Source organism: Lycium ferocissimum, chromosome 7 (assembly GCF_029784015.1).
Source record: "Lycium ferocissimum isolate CSIRO_LF1 chromosome 7, AGI_CSIRO_Lferr_CH_V1, whole genome shotgun sequence".
NCBI classification, from domain to species: Eukaryota; Viridiplantae; Streptophyta; class Magnoliopsida; order Solanales; family Solanaceae; genus Lycium; species Lycium ferocissimum.
The window spans coordinates 26,438,628-26,464,586 of record NC_081348.1 but is presented as its reverse complement, the minus strand read 5'-3'; the positions used below and the strand labels follow the sequence as shown (position 1 = coordinate 26,464,586).

The window sequence follows — 25,959 nt, the reverse complement described above, 5'->3', positions numbered from 1 at the left end:
CTATTTTATATATATATAAGTATTTTAAGTATGTTGTTGTACAATAATTTCATTTGCTCTCATTAATGGGTTGAATAAATCAATCATTATAAAATTTTCTAAGCATTTTTGTGATTTTTTTTTTTGTTTTTAATATGGGATTTTTTTTTTTTTTGATATTGCTTGATTTTGAGCTTCGAACCCCAAATCTCTTTTGGTTGGTGTTTAATATGGGACCCACAATTTTTTTTACGATATTAGTAGTTGTTTAAAAGATAAAAATTAAAAAGTAGTTATTTTTAATTTGAGGGGCCATATATATATTAAGGAATTTTAAAAATCACCTTTGGGGGTTTAAATTTTGCCAAAATAATGGCATTCCATTGTATTCGAAAAATTGTATTCCCCGATGTAGCTAGTGTCAAAAACCTTCATCACGTCCGATCAATTGTCAAATACTTGATTAATATGTCAAAATTTTTTACGTGAAGATTTTTTTTTATTTCCCATGATTTTTGGATGTGGTGGGTTCCACCTAAGTTTAATCCAATTTTTTTTATTTTTTTAGGGCTTGATTAATATGGGGCCCAAAAATTTTTATTTTTTTTTTTACATTTTTTTTTTTAGGGCTTGATTAATATCCAAATCGTGTCAAAAACCTTCATCAGTCTGATCCTATGTCATGATTTTTTTATTTCCACAGGTTCTCTATCCTTATTGACCAACAAATTTTTTTTCATATCAACAAAGAATTTTCCATACCCAAGGACTCAAACCCTATTAAAGGTTGATCTCTAGTTATTTTAAGCAATTTTATTTTCTTAAAAAGTGATAGAAAAAAGTATTGGTATATTATCAAATATTATCTTGATACTATGACATTCATAATTTTTCTAGATATCTTTATTAGGAAAATTAATATATTTTATTGGAAAATTAATATTTAACCAAGAAAAAACTACGTAATATTCGATTTCCAGCGTCCATATATTTGACCAAATTTTATACTACTACTACTAGACACACACACACACACACACACACAAAAAAAAAAAAAAAAAAAAAAAATCAGCCCATCTTTTTTCTTTCTTTATTTTTTTGAGTTTTTAAGTCCTTTTTGGGCTGAAAACCCTAAACAGAAAAACCCTTATTGCCATTTTCCTCTCCCTTTTCAAGAAACATCCATAACAATATTCAAAGGTCAGCTTTAATAAAGATTCAATTTTTATACACCATAGACTCTTTTTTACATTATTATTTATTGTTCTTATCGATATTGGTGGTGATTAATAAAGATTTGTACTGTGTAGAAATATTGAAAGAATCAATGGCAGGTGGATCAGAAGTGGCTGTAGCTAATTTATCTTGTGCTAAATGTAGCAAGCCTGCTCATCTTCAGTATGTATCCACTCTTTGTTATTTTTGTATAAAAAATGATAGTTTTGTAATTTTCTTTGTTGAATTTGAATGCTTTGATGGTTTGGATACAAATATATATATATATATATATTCTTTTCAGATATTCAACTGTGTTCAAGCTTATGGGTATTGCAGACTTGTGTGTTAGGATTTAAGACATTAAAGAGAACTTTTTTGAGAGATAAATGAATTGTTTTAAGGGGTCAAGAAGAAAGAGATAATTCAATATGGTATTTTTAGTTTCATGACCTGAAAACGAAACGGAGCTAATACACCTGATTACAAATAAAAATTAAATCTTTTCCCGTACTTGGGGATTTTTGTGCTCTTTATATATTGATGATAGAAAGGTTAAACTCGTTGCTTCAGTTTAAGTATAGGTTCTATTGTTGGCAAAGGTAGTACTATCCGAGATCCAAGTCACGTGTTTGAATCCTAGATGGTGAAGCAAGTTTAGTATCTAGTGGCGCTGATAAAAAGAAAGTGTAGTATCCAAATGGTAGGGGGCAGGCCCATTATCCTCTGGGTTTTGAAGTTCAAACCAGCGGATTTCTCGGTAATAAAAAAAAAAAAATAGCATAGGTTACATTGTGGTTTAAAGTTGAATGGTTGAAAATGCTGATGATGTTTGGATATAATAGAGTATTTCTTATGAAATAGGAGAGACGATATTCTGAAAATTTCCTTATTTATCGCATAAAAAAGGGAACGGACAAAGTAATTATGATGCTGGTGTCTTTATTTGTTTTTGGTTAGTTTATTTGTATTTCGTGGAGCCTTCCTTCCTCGTTTCTTTTCCTTTGCTTGCTGTGTTATGTTGTCTAATATTTGTTGATTCTCATAACTCATATAGAGTCTCATTTGACATACTGTATCTGTAAGGACATCATCAGCCTACTTTTTGGGACCTTCATTAATCATACTTGGACTTTGAAATACAATGTATCCAATACATGTTTGCAATGGCTATGTGTGATCTTTCAGCTGTTGTAGTTGTACTGCTAGTAATTGGCTTTTTGGTGATGTTACTTTCAGAGAAGAGTTAATGTCACTGATATCTCTGTTAATTTATTTTCTCTACTTTTTGAAGGTGTCCTAAGTGCGTGGAGTTAAAGCTTCCTCGTGAAGGAGCTGCTTTCTGGTTTGTAGCTCTGACCATTCTCTTTTTGAACTATCTTCTCCCAGTTTCATTATCGAGCCGAAGCTTAAGTTTGCGATTACTAATATGTATAAATTATATCATAGCTGAAACCATCCATATGTGGAAAATACGATACCCTTTTTCCTGTAGTAGTTTGTACATAGGATGTATTAGTTAAGTATAGCTGTTGTGATGCAAGAGAGGGATAAGGGTGTACTCGCTGCTTGTTAAAGATTTGATGTGTGGATAACCTGTGCTCCTTCATGCTATGTTTGCTGAACTCTTTGTAATAGGACTATTTAGCATATTAGAAAGCTGGACTCCCCATCTGCATTAGTTGTTCAACGTCAAAAATTCAGGTTTCAGTAGTAGAAACCGGAAGAATGAGAAGACATTAGAAGAATATAACACTCTAGTTACTAAACATAAAGTCAAAAGTTCGGAGAGGTGCAACTACCTGTCTGAGAGATCAGAGTAAAGTGGATATGGGAAGTTATTACTGCTGTGATTGTGAACTGAAAAGAAAAACGGATGGCTAACGAGACGAGGATCTCCTTCTATGTCAATAGTTAGATCTTTATTTCTCTGGCCATTAGTTACTTTGATTTTGATGGAAGTTGCTCCTTGTCAGCACGCAGGATTGTTTCAAGGCATCTTGGAGTTCTCACAAGTCTGTCCACTTGAAGGCAAAATCATCTTCTCTGGCAACTGAAGCTCCAGGAGAACAAAATGCAGCCTCACCTAGCGATGGTTGGCTATATTGCTTGAGGAAAGGACAAGCTCGAACACCTAAAATTCCATATTTTGACTGGACTGGGTATGTTGGATATGGTTCTTAATCTTCGACCTTCGTTGATTAATATGTACCCAATTCTCAAACCTTGTTTTAGATTTCCATGGTTCCTCTCCAATTGGAAAAGTTAGAACCATGCTTTTATTTTATAATGGACTACTTTTAATTTGATCATATCATATCTTACTTAAACTTGCTTTACTTGAGTCGAAGGTCTATCGGAAAGAGCCTCTCTACCTGTCAAGGTAGGGGTAAGGCCTGCATACACTTTACCCTCCCCAGACCCCACTTTGTGGGAATACACTGGGTATGTTGTTGTTGTTGTTGTATATCTTACTTAAACCTGAACTCTCCCGGTCATATTTTAGTTGGTCCCAAAACATCTAACTCCATGAAAGACAGTAAGACACTGCTTTGGTATCAGTGATCGGTCCTAGGAGTGCATTTCTCACTGACATTTATTTCCAGCTACTATTTCTTGTAACTCTGCTGCTCTGCGATGGAGAATTACTAAAGGTCCTGACAAGTTCTTGATGAAACTAAAACTGGCTAGCAGAGTCTATTTTGGAGTCAGTGTGTTCCTTCTTCTCCTTTACTTGTTTGGATGCTTGTTCTTTGTTGTCCTTAGCCTCGCCAGATTACGGAATGCATTTCTCACTGACATTTATGTCCAGATACAGTTTCTTAGAATTGTCCTACGCTGGATGGAGAATTACTAAAGGGGTTTGGCAAGTTCATGATGAAACTACGGTGGCAAAATTAGCCCAGTCCAAACAGCTATATGCATTTTTATGAAGAGTAAATAAACTTATGACTTGTCTGTATTTTTTGAATGACTTCCTTAAGAATCAAAACGGAAACCCGAACTAATTATTTGCAATGATATTGGGGTGAGTGTGAAGATTGCTTGATTCTCAGAAGTCTGTTGATGCCAAAGTATTCAGCACCTTATGTCTTCAAAAGGATATTGTTTTCAAGTATTCAACACAATTATCCAACTTCATCTACTAAGAGTCTGATATCAAAGATGAAAAATTTCCTAGCTTTCTGTAGTTGTATTTTTTTTTTCTTTTGGTTTAAAGCCTCTAATAGCTGAAGTAAGATAAGTTAACTGGCACTTTAGTTTCTTAGTTCAATCAAGTTTCCTAGACTACTGTGCTCTTCTGTTATAGAACCAAAAAGTTAGTTTCCTTCTCTTCTTTGCTCCTTTGAACATAGGTTTTGCTGTTATAGGCGCTTGCTGCAAGGATGACAAAATCACTCTCCCTATTTTTTTTGCTCATCTGTCCCCTCTTATTTTATTTAAGTTTCTGTTGACGTTTGTTTGTTGTCCAAAACTTACAGTGCTTAATTTTTTCAGGACGCTAAAGCCCTATCCTATATCAAAAAAGCGTGCTGTACCTGCTCACATTGATCTACCTGATTGGGCAAATGATGTGAGTCATCTTAACTGATTTCTGCCTAATATTGCACGTTTTTCTCTTTCTGAAGATCAATGATAGAAAATATCGTGTTTGTTTTTATTTGTTTCTGTTATTTTTGTAGGGTATCCCAAAAATTGAACCCAATAGTGATTTTCAGCATGTCGTTGAGGTACTACATATGTTGAGTTAGTAATGATTTGCAGTTACACTAGATGTCTTTGTGGTAACAAATAAAGTTTTTGCTCACCACCTGCTTCTTTTCTCTTTAAATGTTCTGAAGATCAAACCTCCAGAGCTGATTGAGAGAATGAGAGAAACTTGCCGAGTAAGTATTGTCAGTTTATGTCTCTTAATTATGTGCTACCAACAACTTATCTTCTTAATTAGTCTTCTCAAAGAATCACTGTTGTCAGTTTATGATGCATAGCCACTGTACTATAGCTTATCCAGGCATTTGCTTTGTCCTTTTATTAGATGCCATGTACTTCTTCAACACCAATATTGCAGGGCAGTTAACGGGTTGTGAAGCTAATATGTACCAATTCTTGGGGAGTTAATGCCACTTTTTAGAGTATTGATGTGGTTCAGGAAACTTAAGGGGATTTTGGAATATGTGTTTGACATTTTTTATTCTACCAATCAAAAAGGACGAAAATAACACACAAAAGAAATATGCAAATGGAGAATGGAGTGAAAGCAGACCATCCAGAATAAACACCTATATTTTGAGCTGTAATTGTTTGTTGATATATGCAATTGCTTCCTCACAAGACTTTTCTGGGAGATCTGATTGAGATTGAAGCCTAGACACGTATGAGTTCACATTTATTTTTAGAGATCAGACAGAAACCAAGTTAGGAAGATTTGTGTAGGATGCTCCAATGAGGCAAGGCATTAGTTTCAACCTGACAGGTGAATTTTGAAAGATCAACCAATAACTAGATCCCAGACCCCACATTGTGGGATTTCACTGGGTATGTTGTTGTTGTAACCAATAACTTGAATCAAGATCTTGAGTGCATCTCTGGAACTACTGCTGTCTCCTTCCTGCAGCAGTGCTTTTTAGGTATAGATTTTGCTTGGTCTTATTTGCATCTAAATTTCCGAAAAAGATATCTGACTTAAGTGATTACACAACTGTTAATGTATTTGTAAACCCATCGCCTGTTGTCTAATCAACAACACTGAATAACCCATCACTTATTGTCTCATCAACAGCACTCAGTTAATCACATTCCAAGCAACAAGGAAGTTGTTACTTTCTCTGCATTAGTGTGCAATAACCTTGATGCTAGCTAATCTTTCATTGAATGCACTTGTCCTAATATCTTTAACTGGGCTTGGCACAATCCAATTCTTCATCAGAAATAGAGATTCTTACAATTATTGTATAATATACTGTCAGTTTAATGATTCTAAACTACCTGGTTGAGAGATGGCAGGGGACAAATATCAGGCAGTGCTTTGCTCCTTTTTTTTTTTTTTTTTTTTTTAATTGAAGTTATTGCTTATTTATATCCATATCTTCAGATAGGAAGGGAAGTTTTGGATGCAGCTGCTCGTATTATTCGACCTGGCGTGACTACTGATGAAATTGATGCAGTGGTCCACGAGGCTACCGTTGCTGCTGGTATGTTGATAGGACTTATTATTTTTAATCACTTCTCATGCTTGCATATTTTAGTTGTCAGGGTCATTTTTTCTTACCAACATTTTACATTTCGTGTGTTTTGGAGTTTATGTTGATATCTCCAAAACGTTAGAAGTCGTGCTTTAATCAAGTTGCTTTTGACTTACACATATTCACTTTAATAGTGCACATGACACACTGATAATACTGATGTTTATACTTGGTAGAAGATTATGATCTCTCTGCTCCCCAAATTGAGAACTAATGTGATCCAAAGTTCCTGGTTCTATAAGACTTATGACTTGCCCTTGTCTTTGAGTATGATGTTCTGTTAAGATAGGTTGTTGGTAAATCATCCTAGCCGAAGTTTGTTGGCTTTATGTTATATCAATGACAGCTCACAGGAAGTTCTGTTATTAGAATATTGCTCTATGTTGGATCACTTGTTCTTCTAAGTTCTAATATATGGACCTGGTGTTTTAACTCTATTTTTTGGTTGCATATGCAGGTGGATATCCATCTCCCCTAAATTATCATTTTTTCCCCAAGTCATGCTGCACGTAGGTACTTTACCTTGCAAATGTTCTTTATGCACTGTGTATGCAGGTTCTAGGAATTACTAAAAGATGGAAATCTGTCTGCTTGTTGCAGGTCAGTCAATGAAGTGATCTGCCATGGGATTCCAGATGCAAGGTAAGTCTTACATTCAGCAATGAGACTAGTCTTATTTGTTCATTCAAATTAGGTCTAGAACCCCTTTTTGAGAGCTTAATAATGCTCAACTATCGATGAATCTAGACACCAAGTCTTTTGTCAATTTTCACTTGCGTCTATGCTCCTTGATGCATGTTTGCTGTGTTATATGTGCTTACTGGAGGTATTATTCTGTAAAGAATTTGTTTTAAGCTGTATGTCATTTGGTCCCTCTTTATTATTTCAGGAAATTGGAGGATGGCGATATTGTAAATGTTGATGTTACTGTATATTACAAAGGGGTTCATGGTAAGAACCAAATTTCCTGTTGATCTACTAGGTTATGTTTCAACTTTTTGCAGAATTGATGTTTAACTAGTGCACTGCTGATTATGCAGGTGATCTGAATGAAACCTTCTTTGTGGGTAATGTTGATGAAGCATCTCAACGGTTAGTGCAGTGCACATATGAGTGTTTGGAGAAAGCAATATCAATTGGTAGGTTGTGTTACTGTATGTTGTGCCTTGAATATTTTATGATTCATAGATTTTACTGTTCTAAGAACCTCAATACTTAATGCTCCCGACTCCTGAAGTAAAAAGGTCTTAGAATACATGTCCAGTAGTTTGCATAAACAAATATAGCATGACTTGTCAATTGGACTCCTTAAATATGTTTTTTTTCCTTTGCTATTTGGCCAGTGGTTCTCTTTGCGCCTGTCTATTGCAGCTTTTCCCTTTTGCTTTCATCTGCTCTGTATGTATTTACTTGGAGTGACCAATGATCTTGCTGAGAATTGTTTTTAAGTATGTTATTAAGAGTTAAGGAAGTGAAGGTCGGGTAAATGTGTAAGTTAGTGTGTGCTAGTAAAATATATTGCCTGTAGGGATAATGTTTCATTTCATCTTGGCTGGTAAAGCTGATCAAAACTTTAGGGGTCTCATATATTCATTGTGCCATTTCATTGCAGTTAAGCCTGGGGTACGGTTTCGGGAAATTGGAGAGGTTATCAACCGACATGCTTCTATGTCTGGATTTTCTGTGGTAAGATAAAACAAAAAATAGATTGCCTAACTATCCATCAGTGAGGCTCAGTTTTTACTGGAAGCAGACATGTTTTGCATGTTCTCATTTTCTTGCAAACTGGGGTGACAGGTGAAGTCATATTGTGGTCATGGCATTGGAGAACTTTTCCATTGTGCCCCAAATATTCCACATTATTCAAGTATCCTCAGCAATATCTTTTAAGATTTTATAGTTTATCAAAAAATTGGCTTTTAACATTTAAATCTATGTGCTGGGTGAAGCAGTGAAATGTCAATGCATAAAATATTTCCTGCATTATCTAGCACAATAAGATTAGTCATTTGATTTGACATAATATTTTCAGTTATGGCACAATTAGTACCTCTAGGATTGTGGTGATCAAACTATAACTGGCTTTACTTCTGTCAATCGTCCTTTGGTTACCTTAACCTGATCAGGAAATAAAGCAGTTGGTGTGATGAAAGCTGGCCAAACTTTTACAATTGAGCCTATGATTAATGCCGGTAAGTTCTTCAATTCTAAAGTCATTATGTACTACTATCCCATATAAAATCTCTGTTTTCCTTGTCTTGATTAATTCTATTGCAGGTGTTTGGCGTGATCGGATGTGGCCTGATGGATGGACTGCTGTGACAGCAGATGGAAAACGAAGTGCTCAGTTTGAACACACTCTCCTGGTATTACTTTATTTTACATCCGTTTTGGTATTTGAATTGTGATTGACTTGATATACAATACTTGGCTTGATAAATTGGTCTGTTGCAACTGAACACTGTATTTAACTAGAGAAAACTCTTTTCTCAGATCTATTTGCTCGTTGTAAAATTGGGTAAAAGATAAAATACTGGACCCGATGATATCCAATAAGTTTGGTACACCTGATTCTGGGTGGAACTATTGGGTTTCTTTCTCAGACTATCAGAGAGCAATCATATATGAATGCTGAGTTAAAGATGTCACAGCATTACATGTTACCACTTTCAAAAAAAAAAAAAAAAAAAAAAAAAAAGATGTCAAGAGAATTACAAAGAGGTTTTTGCTTGTTAATTGATGTGTTTGTGGTGATGGATAATTTGTAGGTCACAGAGACTGGAGTTGAAGTACTCACAGCACGCCTGCCGACATCTCCCAAGGTGTTCCCTTGGTTGAGTTCTTGATTTGTCTTTTGCCTGTCATAAAAAGAGTTTCAAGTGATATTAGTCTATTTATGTGTAACAGATGTATTTTTTAATTGGTTAACTTTTGAAATTTTGGTCTCAAACTGGATGAACAAAATCAGCCTTTTATTGATTCAGGTGCTATAATGAAAAGCTGAAGCCTTTGGATATCTGATTTCGTATTAAATTAAGCTCTACCTAAGGGCTGTTTGGTTTGCCGTTAAGAAAAAATAATTCCGTTATAAAATTGTATAATATACCTAATTTGTTTATTTGCTGGTATAGAACTTTGTATTAAGCAGATTGTGTTATGAATATAGGGTTTAGTTTTTGTAGAGCTCTTCTTAAGTAATATAATGGGTACTATGTGGATATCTTTCTATTATGTCTGGTGAATAAATGCCAAGACAAATATAGGCTTATTATGCACATGGAGATGAGCACGTAAAATTGCGAAATTTAAATTGGTTCGGTTCTTTACTTTGATCTTGCAATTTTTAATATAGCAATTCAAAATTATTATTTTATTGTGTGCTAGTCTATCCTTATTCACTGTAAAACAATTATTATTATAGCAATAATAATACTAATTATTATATTATTCATCATTCAATAAATGATTGTGACTGTAATTCTTGTACAACTAGTTTTGAACCCTGTCCATTTCTAAACTGTTAGGCGGAGAGTTCTTAAAGTGGATCTTGTTTTTCCCCTATCAGGGGTTACACCTTTGAGATACTGTTCAGTTCTTGTTAAGAAAAATGCTCGAAATGGACTTCTTTCTTAATAAAAAAGAATGGTCGAAATGCATCTATGATTATAAGACTAATTTAATATGGATAAATAACAAATCACAATTAAGTACATTAATTTAACGTGAATGGGTGATAAAACTGCATGTAGAAAGCACACTTCACGTGATTCATTAGTCTAAGGTACACAACCAAGTGAAAAAAAAAAAATTCCATCAAAACGAGATTTTTCATAAACTAATGCCCCTGCTTACAACCTTCATTGGGAAGAAAAAGTCCGATTTTGTATACAATATAGTATAGCGGTTCGATAGTAATCACCCAACTGAAATTATTCCATGGTTGGATCGCCGCTGATGATCGTATGATTCTTTAAACTTTCTTATTTACATTTTCTATTAATAACAGAAACAAGATATCACTCTCTTGAAACAGTTGACATTTGGAAATTTGAACACTTAAAAAGGTTCAATCACCTTGACAATCCAAATGAATCATTTGTACATTCGAGACTCGAGTGTGTCAGTAGGAATATACCACACTTGAATATACGGCAATTACCATATTACCTATCTAGTGAAACCCATTTCCGCAATTTGCAATAATGTCACAGACCAACTTCAGAGGAACTCTTCGATTGCAGAAAGTGATTTTACAACTCAGCCAAATAGGGGGGAACACCGGAGCAGTGGCGACCAACTCTGTGATAGCACAAGATTCTGATTCTTAAAAGCATCTGACAAGGGAACTAAAACCCAGCTGATCCAACAAGCGAAGAGTATGATGCATTTTCATCACCGGTAGGTGCCTGTCCAACAACTCCGCGGGATGCTCCAACAATTGCTTCTGAATATGTTCCAATATCTAGGTTGCATGTGGTGCAGAGCTCTGAACTCTTCTCTGTTGCTTCTGCAGCATCACCATCCCAGCAAGTTTCGGAGATAATTTCAAGTGCTTTCTCTAGTTTGACTTCTGGCACAAGAGCGCCATTTTGTTGGAGCACAAGATAAACTTGCTCAGCAGCTTCTTTCCTTACCTGCAAAATAGTCGACAACAATTGTTGAGAAGGCGTCCAATTCATTGTTTCATGTAATTTATCTATTCACTTGGTTTAAGCTTCTCTTGTGCAGCTGCTTTTTGGTACCTTTGGAAATCGATGGGTGAGGAAAGTTAGTAAATGACTGAACGCCTGGATATTGATCTGCTCTGGTACTGATGAAATATATCCAAGTATTGCAATTCCAGCATACAACTTTTTGAAGTCTTTTGATCCTTTCAACTCTATATTAAGAGCGTCTAGAACTCCAACACAAAACACTGCAGTCTGCGCCTGTTAAAAGATATGATAGACAGAGAGAGAGAGATAGGGAGGGAGGTATAGGCACATCATCAGTACAACAAGGTTTGTGCAGAATAAGCCCAGTACATATAAAAGCAAAGGAAAGATACCAAATACAGAATGAATAAATACTATAAGTAAGACCTAGATGAAAGTAGACTAACCTCCATATTTAAGAATATCTTTTTGCTGAATAGGTTCTCAATGGTCTGCAACAAAATAGTAACACATCAGTGTTAAAAACCTGTAACATATTGGTTGTTTAAGGTTTTAACAAAAAGATACAATGCATTAGGTTACTCCACTGATGGCCTTACGGTTATGGGTTGGATACTCTATTTCTTTCACATGGTACCAACAGCAAACACATTCCTGATATTGGTTACCCAATGGCCACTCATATAATGTATATTATCCACGTTCCATATTCATTCTGAACACACAAGGGTGTCAAAATCCCACATTGGTTAAGCGTATGTGTTTTTAGTCTATGGTCTTGGTAAATCCTCGCCATTGAGCTAGTTCTTGAGATTGGGTTAGACCTAAGGCCCCTTAACATGGTATCAGAGCCAAACTTTGGTAAGTTTGTTTTCACAACCGTCCTCTCTCCACATATTCTATCACTTGGATCTCTCACTTGATCAAATTGAGCCATTAACTCTCTGCTCTAAGTAAGCCTATTGGGCTCTCTACTCCAAACCCACTCTTCAGCCTTTTAAGCCAAGTTGCTCTTCTCAAAGGAAAAATGGGAAAATAAAGATTTCTGCCCATGTGCAAACCCTATAGAACCAGGTTACACATGCAGAAGGGTGTTAAAGAACTTCTCAGATATTGGCCTAGTAAGAGTTTCCAAATGAGTTAATAATTGTCCTTGGTTTCTCCAGCCATTACCTTAAGATTATAGGTTGGATGCTCAGATTCTTTTATAGTCAGAATAGTGAAACTTGAAGAATAACATAAAGAGTTCTTGCAGATTTCCAACAAAAAATGAGATGTGGCAAATGAGGACAAAACATAATACTTTAAAGGACTTCTTTCACAAATATCCAAAGAATAAAATGGAACTTTATAGAAGGATTCAGCAGAGGTTCCTGCAACGAGCCTGTCTAAAGATCAAGCACAGATTTGAGAAATATCCATAGAGTTGAATTTGATAGTGTGAGATTCCATTGGCAGGCAAGATACATGACTAACAGACTTCTATTGAGACGGCAGATTCATTACTTCTCATTTTAATTGAACTATATTGCGGACTCTAGCAAAATCATATACCATCACATATAGCTCTCAGATGCTTGAGCATAATGTTCACCACTAAAATCCTTGTCATTGGATATAGTAAAATCACTTGAAAGGTGAAGTACCATTCCATATTTTTCTTCTTTTCAAAGCAGATAGAAATCATAAATTTTTATAAGAAAAGTTTTTAACCAATAAAAAGGAAAATAGATAATTGCTCAGGATACTACATAGACAGTCAACAATGTAATTCACCAGATTGCTGCAATAAAGTTTTATGATTAACAAGCATCTTTAATAGCTTACTGCACAAAGATAACTGCTTCATAAATCATAACGTGATGATTCTAGAAAGATAAACAGTGGTCTAAAATGTAAGGAAAGGGCCGGCAATCATCATTTGCGGTAATGGAATTTCCAATTAAATTTACCTTCAAAGTGGGTACCACAACTCTGTCACACTTTCTGTATTTCCGAAGAACCCAAAGAATGTCATTGGAAAGATTGTATTCTTTAGAATCATCTACATTTTCATCAGTTGACTGAAGAAACTCAAGCAAAGCACTGAGTGATGCTTTCCTCAATGAATCTTGCAGCTCACCAATGGAAATAACCAACCCAGATATCACATATTTGCTATAGCAACTGATACCAAGTAGCTGAAGAAACCGAGGATATGAAAAAGTAGGTACCTACAGGATGGCATAGAAAGGCCTGTTTGTCAGATACCCAAAAAAAAAAAAATTAGCAACCAACAGGAGGCTAGCAATTTTAACCTACCCCCCATTTCAGATCTTCCTCGTCAGGCACTATTTGTTCTAGTCTCTCTCGATGGGGAATGTATGGTACAAAAATTGATTTATTATGCAAAATTCTTTGAAGAGCCTTTGCAGCTAATTCTCTTAATTTATCCATCTTCTCCACTGCTTGTTTAACAATGCTTCCAACTAAACAGGTTGCCATATTTTCGTCAAAAAGAAAATTCATCTGGTTGGTGACATCTTTCTCGTCCAACTGAGCAACAGATCCAAGTTCCATTTGTTCTGACTTGCTTGAGAAGCCCTTGAGTCCTCTCTTGCATAGAATATACGTGCATCTCTCAAGGCCGTCTATGGCAGCCTCACGAACCCAAGAACCAATATCACCTCTGTTATCTTTAGAGTAATCATCCAAAGCTTTAAATAAAATCTGCATAACCTCATTCTTTATAAAAACATACAGAGATATGCATTCTTCATGAGAATGATCTTGTGTCTCGGTTAAAATTTCACACACTGATACAAGTCCCTTGACAGCATTTACCCGTGCTTCAACATCTCTTTCTTCAGGGTTATCCTGTAGAGCATAAAGTTGTTTTGTGATTCAAGATAATGTGCATCTTACTTCCTCATCAGCAACAGTTAAAACAGAAGCACTTCCTTACCTCAATTTCACAAGCAGCAGAAAGTTTACGAAGTATATCCTTCCATCCTTCACCTAGAAACTTAAATGGCAAAACACCAAGCGCAAGTGCAGATCCTCGTCTAGCAGCCACGTTAGGATCAGTCAATTGATCAAGGTATCTTGATGTAATGGCATTGAAGCCTTTACTTTCTGGAGATGCAATGTAAGCAGGAATGAAGCTCTTTAAGGCTGCAACAGCAGCACCCTACAAACATACTAGTAAATAAGACAATTCACTCAAAGGAAGCTAATCAGCAGGACCCTGATGAAGTCACAAGATAAACCTGTATCTGAGAATTAGGATGTCTCAAATTCTCGTGGAGTGTATCAAGCAGACTCCGTTTAATTTTATCTGTCAATTGGACACGAGCAGATGAAATGCATTCAATGAAACGGGAAACAGCAGAACGCATTATTTCTCCACCCTTCCCACGATACAGTCGTGCTTTCTCAATTGCAGGAACCACACCAGCAACTTGCTTCTGCAGATCTTTAACGCAAAAATAGAGGGATCACTATTAGCTTTGCATAATAAACACAAAAATAGACCATGTGGTAACCCTTATCCAGATGATTCTCTTTTTATTAATTTAAATAGGAATTATGATAAAAAGAATTGAAATGGCACCCACATGGTAATAGTATGTACGTCATGAAAATTGGGTGTCCAGTTGTACGTGATGGAAAGACAATTAAATACATGGCACAAAAACTATGAAAAATGAGTACTATATGTCTTAGAATGTAATTCTCTTTCCAAAATTCAATGTCCAGTTCATCTTGGCTTGATAATCCACATTTCTGGAACTAAAAGAACACTTCCGTTCCTCTTCCTCTAATCACTTCTGGATATTACATACTCCAATCAGTAGCTCACTTCTCTATTCAAACTGTAAAAGCTCAGCTATCACTTCCATAATATTCTTATGCTCTCACCTCCAGGACAATCAATTGCGATTGAGGGACTATTTTAGTCATGCAACAAAGAAAAAAAGGGCAGCCCGGTGCATGAAGCACACCGTGTTTACTCAGGTTTCGGGGAAGTGCCACATGCAGTCTACCCTGACACAAGCATAAATGTTGATTCCAAGGCTCGAATCCGTGACCTATATGTCACACGGAGACAAATTTACCGTTTCTCCAAGGTTCCCTTCTTTGGTTATGCAAAGAAATCACTACAAAAATAAGCACTAATGGGGAATAAACCTCTATGGCAAAGAAGTTGGACAAAATAATTTCACTCAGTATTCATGAATAGATTTAACACCCAATAAGAAAACAATCATGTTTCATACATGTACGAATATATAAAACAAGAAGACGTAGAATTACTTGCACAGAGTGAGGTCAAGTCCTCATTACAATCTCATATGTTTTAACAATTAAGTTGTTTTTTAATGTAGTATAGTTACAGACTTCCAATTTAAGAGCAAATTTTATGTTTCCAGTATACTGCAGAACTATTTAACTCATGTGAGACTTAGAAAAACTAATAACGAAGAGGTAAAACACTCAAATGCATTGAAGAATTTTAAACTATAAACCAGTGTCAACCAGCTTGAACTTTGATCTCACACAAATAACAAAAAGCTTGAAGCTAAAAGGGAGACACCAACCTGGGGGAAGAACAGAGCCACGTTCATGTAGAGCCAATATAACCTCCCCAACAGCTAAAGTTGCACCATGACGCATGCACAAATCAGAAGACAATGTGCAAGGCAATAATTTTCCCACAACAGTACTAGCAAAATGTCCAAGATCATACTTAGCAAGAGAAGAAAGAGCATTTGCGGCAAGCTCTCTCAAACTTTTATCCTATATTACAACAGTGAGGTAACCAATCAAAAAGACTCATCAATTTTAGAACTAGCAAGTGAAAGCACAGGCAAAAATTAGTGCACAAACAAAGAAGTTTAGTACATCGTCCAGCTGGTATGACATTGGCAGTGTCTTAATTCTCAGATTTAGACTGTTATGCATGCATGTCTTATCAATAAGAAAAGGAACCCAGAAAAATCACAAGAAGAAGATGAATACATTACTAAATGACCCTATAGTTTGCCTTGATTATGGCTACACCTTTAGTTTCCCAACTGAAAGATCCTTACCGAGACCTCCTGTGCCACTATCTTTTCTGAACAGTGTCAATTAGCTGATATGTCGCAAAATTTTATTCCTTTTATCCTCCCAAGAGTTCCAAGAGAAGAAAAGATGAAGTTCCAAAAAAAAAAAAAGGAGAACAATATTTGTAAACAAATTCCATTACATTTCTAATCAAATTCCTACTGTCTTCTTTCTGCTGTGACAAAACTTGTCAATTGTCATGGTACTCTTTTTGCTAGGACCTCAAAAAGTAGCTTTGGTGAGGAATTAGCTATATGCACCTTATCTTTAGTAAACAAACTTATATAATGCATAGCCAGACCACAAATAAAAGGCACATTAAAGCAAACCATAAACATTTTACAAAGAAGTGTTTTATCTGAGTAAAAGCTAGCAACCAAGCAAGTATAAACATACCCAGTGACATATTTTGTAGCTCAGAAGCTCATCAACAAAAGGATACAGATATCCATCATATTGAGCAATGCAGACAGCAACGTGAAGATAGGAGTTTGTACGTGATGAAAGCGCAAAGTAATCAGCTGCATTCACTATATCGATACCATGAGGATAATTTCCTTGTCGTCCAACATTCTCTTGAAAAGCAGCAGCTGCTGCTCTTCTACAGTTTACCTGGGAAGTAATAACAATGTTCCATCATTTTAAGCGGAGGAAGAAATACCTTGAATGGGTAAGGAATGATCCCTGTGTTTTTGGTACCTCGCGGTCATAGCAGGCCACAGTGATAAGGTGCGGAGCAAGCTGTTGGAGTATGCTTTTCATATCTGCATGGTAATATGCGCGGCCAAATGCCCAACAAACATAAGCAGCAGCATCACGTACATGGGATCCAATGCTATGTGGACCCCTTCGAATGTCATAATGTAATGCCTGCAATTCGAAACTTTCCCTCATTATTAGGGCGAAAAAAATCCAGCTTCAACGAGGGAAAGTTGAATTAGTGGATAATCCAAGTCTAATGCAATTCATTATCTTGAATTGGGTCTAGATTGAATATGTTTCAGTAACTCATCCCAAAAAAAAGTCCACCCATATATCCATTTGTCATGCATACCCATTAATAAACATCAAAAGAGCACAATATGTGTTCCGGATACTAAGAATTGAATGAGAATACAGAAAAAGACGTGTGTTTCAAATGTGAAGATTATATGCTCATAAGTACACAGATAAATAACATCGACAATGACACAAATACACAATAATGGCATCTAAATAAAATTGATTTGATTTGATCTGTATGCATAAGCACACAGCAGTCAGCAAATATGAGTCCTAGGGGCATCTGTGCTTCTGATTGCCTAACCAGCATGCTCATTATGGGTAAACAGAGACCCTTTCTCTCCCCCTCCTCCCACCCTACTTTCCTCTCTCTATCTCTGATCTGCAAGCAGGCAGCAGTCTTATCTACTCTATTTCTACAACAAGAAAGAATGCTTCCTGCAGCAAAACTAGGAGCGACAAACTTTTGGAAAGAGAGATTCCTGTTAAGATGTTTCACTTGAATACTAAAGTATATTACATACAGAATTCTAATTGACCTATTAGAATTGCTAGAGAGAGCTTGAAGCTGGAGGAACAACCAAGCAACATGGAGTAGAGCATAGTCGACAAAGGGTTGCCTGATTCTCCTAGCCTATATGCTTCGTGGAAGGTAAAAAGTAAGGAGAGAGATGAACATTGATGAAGCAAGTTGTGTATCAATAGCAAGTTTATACTCTTTAGAGAAAATTAATAGCTCAATAGCAAGGTCCAACATATGGAGTTAAAGAGAGATCAAAAGTACAGATAAAATTAGGGAACTTCAGTAAGGACAACCTTTATAACAACAGGAATAACTTTGTGAAAACTAATAGGTAACAGCAGTCCTCTACGTGCCAATTCAGCCAGCGCCAAACAACCACCATGCCATGAACCATCGCCCTGTAACGCTAGAATACATAAGCATAACCTAAAATAAACAAACAATCAAGAAATAGGAAGTGCAAGAGAAACTATCAGCATTACAAGATCTGTGTCTCCTTAATTAATATTATGTATTCAGATATAGTGGCTATCTCATAGGATAACAGAAAATTCAATTGGCAAGAAACAACTGAAGTAACATACCTCACTAGGCGAAAAGAGTTCGAGAACAGATGAAAGGATTTCATCAGAAAGCAAGTACGTTAACCGTGAAGTAACACGGCCAATACCTTTTGCAGCAGACCAACGCACAACGGTATCCTGTAGTGCCATGATAAAATCTCTAAGATGTGAAAGTTGCAATAAAAATAATAAATAGTGGAAATGTGAATAAATAAAGGGAAGTTGTTGCAACAGTAATATACTGAAATGGAATGAAATGATACTAATGCATGAGAAGACAACAACAACAACAACAACATGCCCAGTAGAATCCCACAATGTGGGGTCTGGGGAGGGTAGAGTGTACGCAGACCTAACCCCCACCTTGAAAGGTAGGGCGGCTGTTTCCGAAAGACCCTCGGCTCAAGAGAGAAAACAAGACAAAAAGTCAGATAGGGACAAGCATATCAAAAACAATATGAAAACGAGGAATAACAAAAGCGAGAAAGTCATGATAGAACAGTCTGGAAAGAAAGGAGCATTAGCTACCATAGATAAATAAGATAATCAAAGTACAAGGCCCAACAAATATAAGCAGAAATCAAATGGCAATAAACGAATGAGCAAAACTACAACTACTAGGATGAAAGGATAAGCAACCTAGCCTTCTATCCTAATCTGAGTCCTCCACAACCTCCTATCTAAGGTCATGTCCTCGGTAAGACATAAACCTGTTTTTAATATAGTAACTACAGATGAATGAAAAAAGAGATCAGTTAACCATTCTCTGTTTCTGTTCCATAACGTGAGTGACACTAAGAATCTCTGAAAATAGTAAGCAAATGACACTTTATGACTCTTCAGCTTGATGAAGTGTCATTTACTAACTGCTTTAGGAGATTCTTAGTGTCAGTCACCTTATGGAACAGAAACAGACAATTATTTACTTCCGTTCAAGCTAACTGATCTCATTTGACACGTGCGCCCATACGCGTACTGAAAGAGACACAAGCTTGAGTCAAGATATCGAGTTTTCAAATGCACTAGCTCAAAATGAAAGAGAAATATACGTGGATATTCAACTCAAATTTATCATGCTTCTTCCATGACACATGAGGAGGAGGTGAAGGGGGATTCTTTTTAAAAATAAATAAATAAAATTAAACAGATATCAACTTGAATTTGTCTACAAGTCTCGCACCAAATACTTAAGATTAATGAGGACAATCAGAAAAGTACAAGATGGAAGCTCACCCTTTAGACATACCGTATCACGCAGTCCTGACAGCAGTAACTCAATTATCTCTTCTACTATATCAGGGACATCCATGTCGTCTTCTTCATGACAGTTTGGGTCTTGATAGATGTTTGAAAGATCACTGTTTCTATCATCATTGTATTGGTTCACTCCAATTCTATCGACAGTAATATGCCCTCCAAGCATGCTGGTTCTACCCTACATGGCAAAAACAAGCATTACTACTAAATATTTTTCCAAATTCTATGGTGAGTTGATCAGTACAGAAGTATTTCAGCGCGATAATGAAAAAAACGGAGATGAGAAACAGAGACAAGTAACCAGTAAATGAACAAAGAGAGAAGGAGCTGATAAACATGTTGCTCTTAACTTTGATAAACATCACAACACTGTGATTTTATAAAAGAAAGAGATATTGACAAGGATGGAAAGAGCAAGAAAGGATGACAATGTTCAAAATTACACAACATAAAGAAAAAGGATGCTACCTGACAGAAAAATACAAAGACCCTAATCTCCCTATTCCCCACAAAATATCAAAACTTTTTTATCAATACTTTTTCTCTTAGAAAGAAGGCAGGACAACTGGTTCCCAGTAATGATACTAAATCTAGTTAACTAGGTAAGCGCACAGGAATTTTGAAGCAGAGCAACCATCACTCAGTAACTAGTAAGAAATATTTAAGCCCTATCTTTTGCAGAATCAGCTATCTTACCACATATCGCCATGGCTGATGACGTGGAGGGAGACATATCATCCCAATCCTTTGAGTTAGCTTCACAAGATACTTACGAAGTAAAGGGCTCCGAGCTGCAGTGTTGGACTTCATCAGAGCTGATGTGTCATTCCAAATACCAGGAATCACACTAAGCAACACTTTAGGGCTTCCATTCTGCATTTAGAGGAAACAATAGTGCTCTAAGAATACACATATTATAAGCAAGAATGCAAGATCACCAACTAATGAACGGGTTAGATAACATCTTTCACAATTGGGCCATCCATGGGGAGTACAGCCAAAAAGATGTCTACGTTATTAAAGATATTAGACTTGGCAACATGATCAATGTGTCTCTTCCATTCGACACCTGATCTCTGTATTATGACATCAGGATATGCTTTCAAAGATAACTGAAACTTAAACTTGGCATTTACTTGATAAAATCCAAATTGAACCCTGACCATTTCTTTCAAAATTGATTTTCACCTGTCAGATAATTACCAAAAGAGATTGTTCCTGGAAGAGCAGCTACAAATATTTCATGGTCTGAAGGGCCAGGCATGAAGATGAATTCATTTCATTCAAATTTCAGTTTGAGAGGAATGTCTAAGTTCTAAAGTAGATCACAGATTCTACAGCTAATAATTGTACATAAAGAAAGTTAGGAAATAACCAAAATAGGGCACAATGAATAAAGAGCGGACCTTGAAAATAGCAACTAGTGCTTCAACTGCACCCAATAGCTGGAAGTGATTGACAACATCATTTGAAAGACAGGACATAACTTCATGCGTCCAGTCCACAAAGCTGGAAAAAAAAGTTATAAGGAAAGCAAATATGTATCACAAACATATAGTGTAAGATAATTCGAAGGAGTTAAATAATCCCCAAAGGAGGTATAATGCACTTACATCATACTTTATCAGCATATTTCATTCTTAGAAGGGTTTTTATTCTTTTTGCTGCCCAAACAGATACTCCCTCCGGTTCAAAAAGAGTGTCCACTTCGCCTTTATTTTTTCTTTTCCAAAAGAGTGTCCACTTACCAAGTCAAGAAAGAATTAACCTTATTTTTTCAAATTTGCCCTTATTAAGCGTTAAGTGACCAAATCCCAATACCTATTTAGTTAGGGGTAATTTAGTCAAATTACCTATTTTTCCCTAGAAGTTAGTATTTTCTTAAGGGGTGTGCAAATGGCTAAGTAGACACTCTTTTTGAACCCGAGGGAGTACTATTTAACATAGAGAAAAATAAAATAGAATGCTCAGCAGGCATTATGACAATTTGTAAGAAAGGACGAGGATTCTGCTGATCGTGCATAAAGTGAATTGTCTGTGTCATAAGCAAAGTGAAAATGCAGTAAATTGTACTCCAGCAAATATCTTGTCATTTCCATTCACAAACATAAATGTGCATGCATGAAAATGACCAGACAATTCATCTACTTTTACTTGTTCTTTCTTCCTTTTTGGTAATTTTCATCTGCTTGATAGTGAGATTTCAAATCATGAACTGTTAGAAATGGCAAGGGTATTGGCAGTTGGACCTGGTAAAAGCCTTTGTCATATCTGGGCGTGTTAGAAGCCTTGAGAGCAGCAAACCAGACATGGTTCGCATAGGACCCGCGTTTGAAAGGTAGTCTTTAGAGAATTCCAGAATTCTTAGTACAAGTGGAGGTGGCTCATCACCCCCAGCATAGTTATTATCCCCAGCACTAGTATCCACAGAAGCTATATCAAAAGGGACTAGTACAAGAATGTAGAGCCACAATAGTATCACACACTTTGCTTCCATCTCTCCAGTACTTTCGTGTCGTAATGATGTTCCAGCTTGTGTATTATGGCATTTCTCCAGGAGAGATACTGCAAGCTCCAGGTCAGAGACCTGATGAGGGAAGAACTTGACAACAGCCTTGTAGCCACAAACTGTCACCAGAGAATATATTATAATACACACAGGCTTAATTACTTCAAGAATATCTTCCGAGGCAGCAGCTAGTTCGACAGCTTTTGAACGGACAATGGACATGAGGGGCGAAATCATACTCTCGAGGTAAGGCTCCAGTAATTGACCTTGCTCCTGATATTTGTCCATCTGCAAATCACATTTTTAATAGTCAAACAAATAATTAAGGTACTACCCAAAGAAAAAAATAACTATTATAAAACTTGCATTAGCTCTAGGTAACTGATGTTTTAGGAATTCTGAAAGCAAAGTATTCACAGAATCAACTACTATTAAGAGTTTGGACTTGGCATCATCATCAAGAATATAGTATCCTACATTAACATGCACAAAAAGCGAGCAGAAACTACCAGAAATTTGAACCAATAGATTCTTCAAATCTTTCTCCACAGGTAAATCTCTTCACAGTTCCTCTACAAGCTCACTTTTAGTTATCAAAACCAGCAATTCAATCCAAACTTTACTCACCAATGAACGATCATTTCAGTTAATTCTATTATCGCATAAAAAACAAATTGTCCTTAAACATCAAATAAAAATACTTTCTGCAATTCAATATATAATTTGGTATTTGACTGAACTTGGAATTTAAGAAATAAAGTAAGATTTTTCAGGCATAAATTAAATATATAATTCTACCAAAAGTATCCTCAGCATCTAGTGGTCTTCAACATGCCATATTAATTCGTATAGGAGCATGCCATAAGGGCAAAACAGAAATGTTAATACAATGAACTTCGAAATATAGAAAGGAGTCAATCTTTTCACGAGGGATCAAGGATGTATGAGTGTCATATAAAATAGAAAAGAGAGACCACAATTATCAAACTTGAAGTTCAATAACATTCTTTGGTCCCAACTGTAGTTATATAGTTCCTTTTGCTTAATTTTTAATCAAATCACACCAAAGTTCAAAACTTTAGGCTAAATCTATGTCCCGACAATAAGATGATTGTCCTCATCCTTGTCGCTATGATAGCATTCTCTGGATACTTTTTTTTTTTTTTTTTTTTTTTGATGAATATGTTTCATAGAAAGGCATCAAGAAGATGCAAAGTTACAGGAGGCTAGTTACAAAAGAACAAAAGTGTAGGAGAACATTGTTTGCCCCAAATACAATGTCTCAGTCAAGAACTAAAGTGCTAATAAAATTAAAAAACTGTAGTGAACTAGTTAATGGGGACAACATTGTCCAACAAAAGAGATTAACTAAATATTTAGCTTTAAGAGAGTGGCTTGGAGTTGAGATGCCATCAAAACACCTTCTGTTTGTCTCATTCCAGAGGCTCCAAAAGATATCAGCAGGATCATCAACCAGGTCTTCTTGATGGCCTTATCAGCTTTCCAAAGACTCCAACTCACAGATGCCTCTCTCAGATTCTGAGGCATCACCCAACTTAATCCAGAAATAGTGAAGCCTTATCAACTTCCCAAATTCTCTGGATAGTATTTTGATATTTCATCACATAAAGATCTAACCTTTGAGAAGTATTGACTACTGACTAATTGTCATATTCTGCTACGTGATCGACAAAAGCTTGTTTTCAAGCCTTTGTAATCTCACATCATTCTTGTACACAATGTCGCCAGCGTGTCCTAAGCTTATTGGGGGTCTTGGCGTTCTTAATATATTGCAAGAACTCATCTTTGACTGTTACAGTGAGAGCATAGATGACGTTTCCAGCTTTAAACTTTCACCTTTTTGCTGCTTTGACATAGATTAGTGGTGTAGTCTTTGAGCCACCAACAATATCCCACAATTCTTGGCCGAGAAAATAATATTACATCCTTGTGCTCCATGCACTGTAGTTATTTGCGTTGTGTTTCTCAACGCTATTGAGGGTGCTTGCAAAATGCGTCATTGATTAGTGCCTCTTGACTTGTAACCTCTACAGTAGCTTGTAGGATCTCCCTTGAGTTGCTAACCAATTATTGAATATCGTTGATCGCAATTGATTGCTCACAACTTGAATTTCATTATTGCAAACTAAAGACCCGCTTCGGTCTTACAAATCTTTACACTCAATTTTTCATTCACTCACACTCTAGCAACCCTCTTTGTTGCTCTCTCTTATTTTCTCACCTTTTGCTCTCATGCTCTTTCTTGTTTGCTTTCATTCTTACTTGGTCTCTTCTTGAGCACACTTACAACTCAAATGAACCACCTCTATTTATAGGTGGAGATGAAAGAATCTACTGAGTTATTTCTCCACTACTTCACTCCACAAGTTCTAGATCTTTTCTTTTTTTGCCTTATCTAGAACTACAACAACAACAACCTACCCAGAGTAGTCCCACAAGTGGAGTCCGGGGACGGTAGGATCTACCCAGACCTTACCCCTACCTTTGTGGGGTAGAGAGGCTGTTTCCGAACTACACTTGTAGAATTCTCATTCTAGAGGTTTCTTTCCAATTCTATACAACTCTTTGAATATTCTAGATTCTTCATTGAAATATCTTAGAGTTTAAATAAGTTGTTAATGACTTTTCAACATAACACTTGTCCATTTCAACCATCCTACTCTAGCTCTATTTGTTATCTTCATCAATCATGTCCAAAATAGCCGAATTACTATTGTTAAACACAAACAAAATTCAAAAAGACAAAGTTAAATTTTACAAGTATGCCAAACATTCCACTGAACTTAACGAAATGGCTCACATATGACACTCATAAAAAAGGGTGAGAGGAGTGGGGGCTGGTAAGTAATGAAGGGTTTAGATAATGCCACGTGGCAAAATGTGGCATTAGTAGGGCTCCATTAGTGCTTAGTGGCACGATGAACCAAATTTGACACGGATAGGCCATTTCGATGGGCATATTTGAGCTTTTTACCTAAATTCAATAAGAAAAATAGCATATGAGTAATAATTATGCAGTTGAAAGACATACGATAGATCGGATCTTATGTACAGAAGAGATGTCGGTAACACGGCCATTGGAAATGATATCATCGAGGAGTGATTTGACAAGTTTCCATTCCTGTAAGAAGTATCTCTGAAGAAAACACTCTTTAGAATCAGTGTCTTCGCTTACTTCCATTTTCAATTTTTCCTCCATCTTTTTTGAGCTTTCTTCTACTCTCTGACCATTTGCTCAGGTTTTTTATTTGATTTGATTTTGCCGCTGGTATTTTGGTATTTTCTTTTCTTTGATACTGATGGGCCAAACCTCATAGGGTGGTCTTTAATTTTTGGCCTTTGTTAGAACCCTTTGGTTTACGATTCGAGCATTTGGATCGAAAATTTTAAAAAAAAATTACAAGCGAGTTTGGATTCGTAAGGCGAGTTTTGCATGATTCAGGCAGAGTTTGCAGAATTTTAAGGAAGGGTCCAAAAACTTGCTCCTTCCAGTCCATTTAAAGAGGTAATATCTCAACATGAATAAATTTAGGCCAACTACTTAAAGATCAATGGAGCAACTTTGAAATTCTTGAATCAGTAGTCGATGTTTGTTTAGGTACAGAAAATTTGGGACATCCACAGCATCATTTTCCAAGTGTAAAAGGCAGAGAGGAGATAGCCAAAAATTTGGGAGCAACACCTCCAGAACATGGAAATAAATACGATTCGTAATCATGAGTGAAACGAAGCTTTGGCGCAACTTAAGGGGTAGAATTTCGAAGGCAAAATTCTGTCTTAAGACAGAGTTTTGAAGGCAAAATTTTGCCTTGCAAATCCAAACCTCTGCCTTGCAAAAAAAATTATATTTTTTTATTGAGCTGGAGTTCAAACTCAGAACAAGTGAAGGCTAAAAATTAAAGAC

General features: G+C 36.1%; 2 protein-coding genes across 2 annotated transcripts; one reads left to right on the top strand and one right to left on the bottom strand.

Annotated features, from left to right (window-relative positions):
- The first annotated feature begins 1,026 nt into the window (after nucleotides 1-1,026).
- LOC132064072 (methionine aminopeptidase 1A) lies at nucleotides 1,027-9,453 on the top strand. The gene is made up of 17 exons (XM_059456933.1): nucleotides 1,027-1,179; nucleotides 1,290-1,377; nucleotides 2,489-2,539; nucleotides 3,171-3,356; nucleotides 4,693-4,768; nucleotides 4,878-4,925; nucleotides 5,037-5,081; nucleotides 6,287-6,386; nucleotides 6,895-6,946; nucleotides 7,038-7,079; nucleotides 7,327-7,388; nucleotides 7,478-7,576; nucleotides 8,050-8,123; nucleotides 8,235-8,304; nucleotides 8,564-8,629; nucleotides 8,715-8,803; nucleotides 9,206-9,453. The coding sequence occupies exons 2-17, from the start codon at nucleotides 1,307-1,309 to the stop codon at nucleotides 9,281-9,283; spliced, it is 1,209 nt and encodes a 402-aa protein (XP_059312916.1). The 5' UTR covers nucleotides 1,027-1,179; nucleotides 1,290-1,306; the 3' UTR covers nucleotides 9,284-9,453.
- Nucleotides 9,454-10,236: 783 nt separating this feature from the next.
- On the bottom strand, nucleotides 10,237-25,342 carry LOC132064069 (tubulin-folding cofactor D). The gene is made up of 17 exons (XM_059456931.1): nucleotides 25,087-25,342; nucleotides 21,775-22,322; nucleotides 20,932-21,034; nucleotides 20,222-20,398; nucleotides 19,515-19,703; nucleotides 18,290-18,406; nucleotides 17,999-18,103; nucleotides 16,880-17,050; nucleotides 16,577-16,792; nucleotides 15,673-15,871; nucleotides 14,341-14,546; nucleotides 14,037-14,261; nucleotides 13,394-13,948; nucleotides 13,045-13,305; nucleotides 11,539-11,583; nucleotides 11,180-11,365; nucleotides 10,237-11,071 (listed from the first exon to the last, which is right to left on the bottom strand). The coding sequence occupies exons 1-17, from the start codon at nucleotides 25,252-25,254 to the stop codon at nucleotides 10,784-10,786; spliced, it is 3,759 nt and encodes a 1,252-aa protein (XP_059312914.1). The 5' UTR covers nucleotides 25,255-25,342; the 3' UTR covers nucleotides 10,237-10,783.
- Between the last annotated feature and the right edge of the window lie 617 nt (nucleotides 25,343-25,959).

Coding starts and splice junctions, on each gene's coding strand:
- LOC132064072 (XM_059456933.1), top strand. CDS start 1,307: ATGGCAGGTGGATCAGAAGTGGCTGTAGCTAATTTATCTTGTGCTAAA. Junction 7,080..7,326: donor CATGGGATTCCAGATGCAAG/GTAAGTCTTACA, acceptor TTATTATTTCAG/GAAATTGGAGGATGGCGATA. Junction 8,630..8,714: donor TGAGCCTATGATTAATGCCG/GTAAGTTCTTCA, acceptor ATTCTATTGCAG/GTGTTTGGCGTGATCGGATG.
- LOC132064069 (XM_059456931.1), bottom strand. CDS start 25,254: ATGGAGGAAAAATTGAAAATGGAAGTAAGCGAAGACACTGATTCTAAA. Junction 17,051..17,998: donor TTATTCCTGTTGTTATAAAG/GTTGTCCTTACT, acceptor TTCGAATTGCAG/GCATTACATTATGACATTCG. Junction 11,584..13,044: donor TTGTGGTACCCACTTTGAAG/GTAAATTTAATT, acceptor ATTTTGTTGCAG/ACCATTGAGAACCTATTCAG.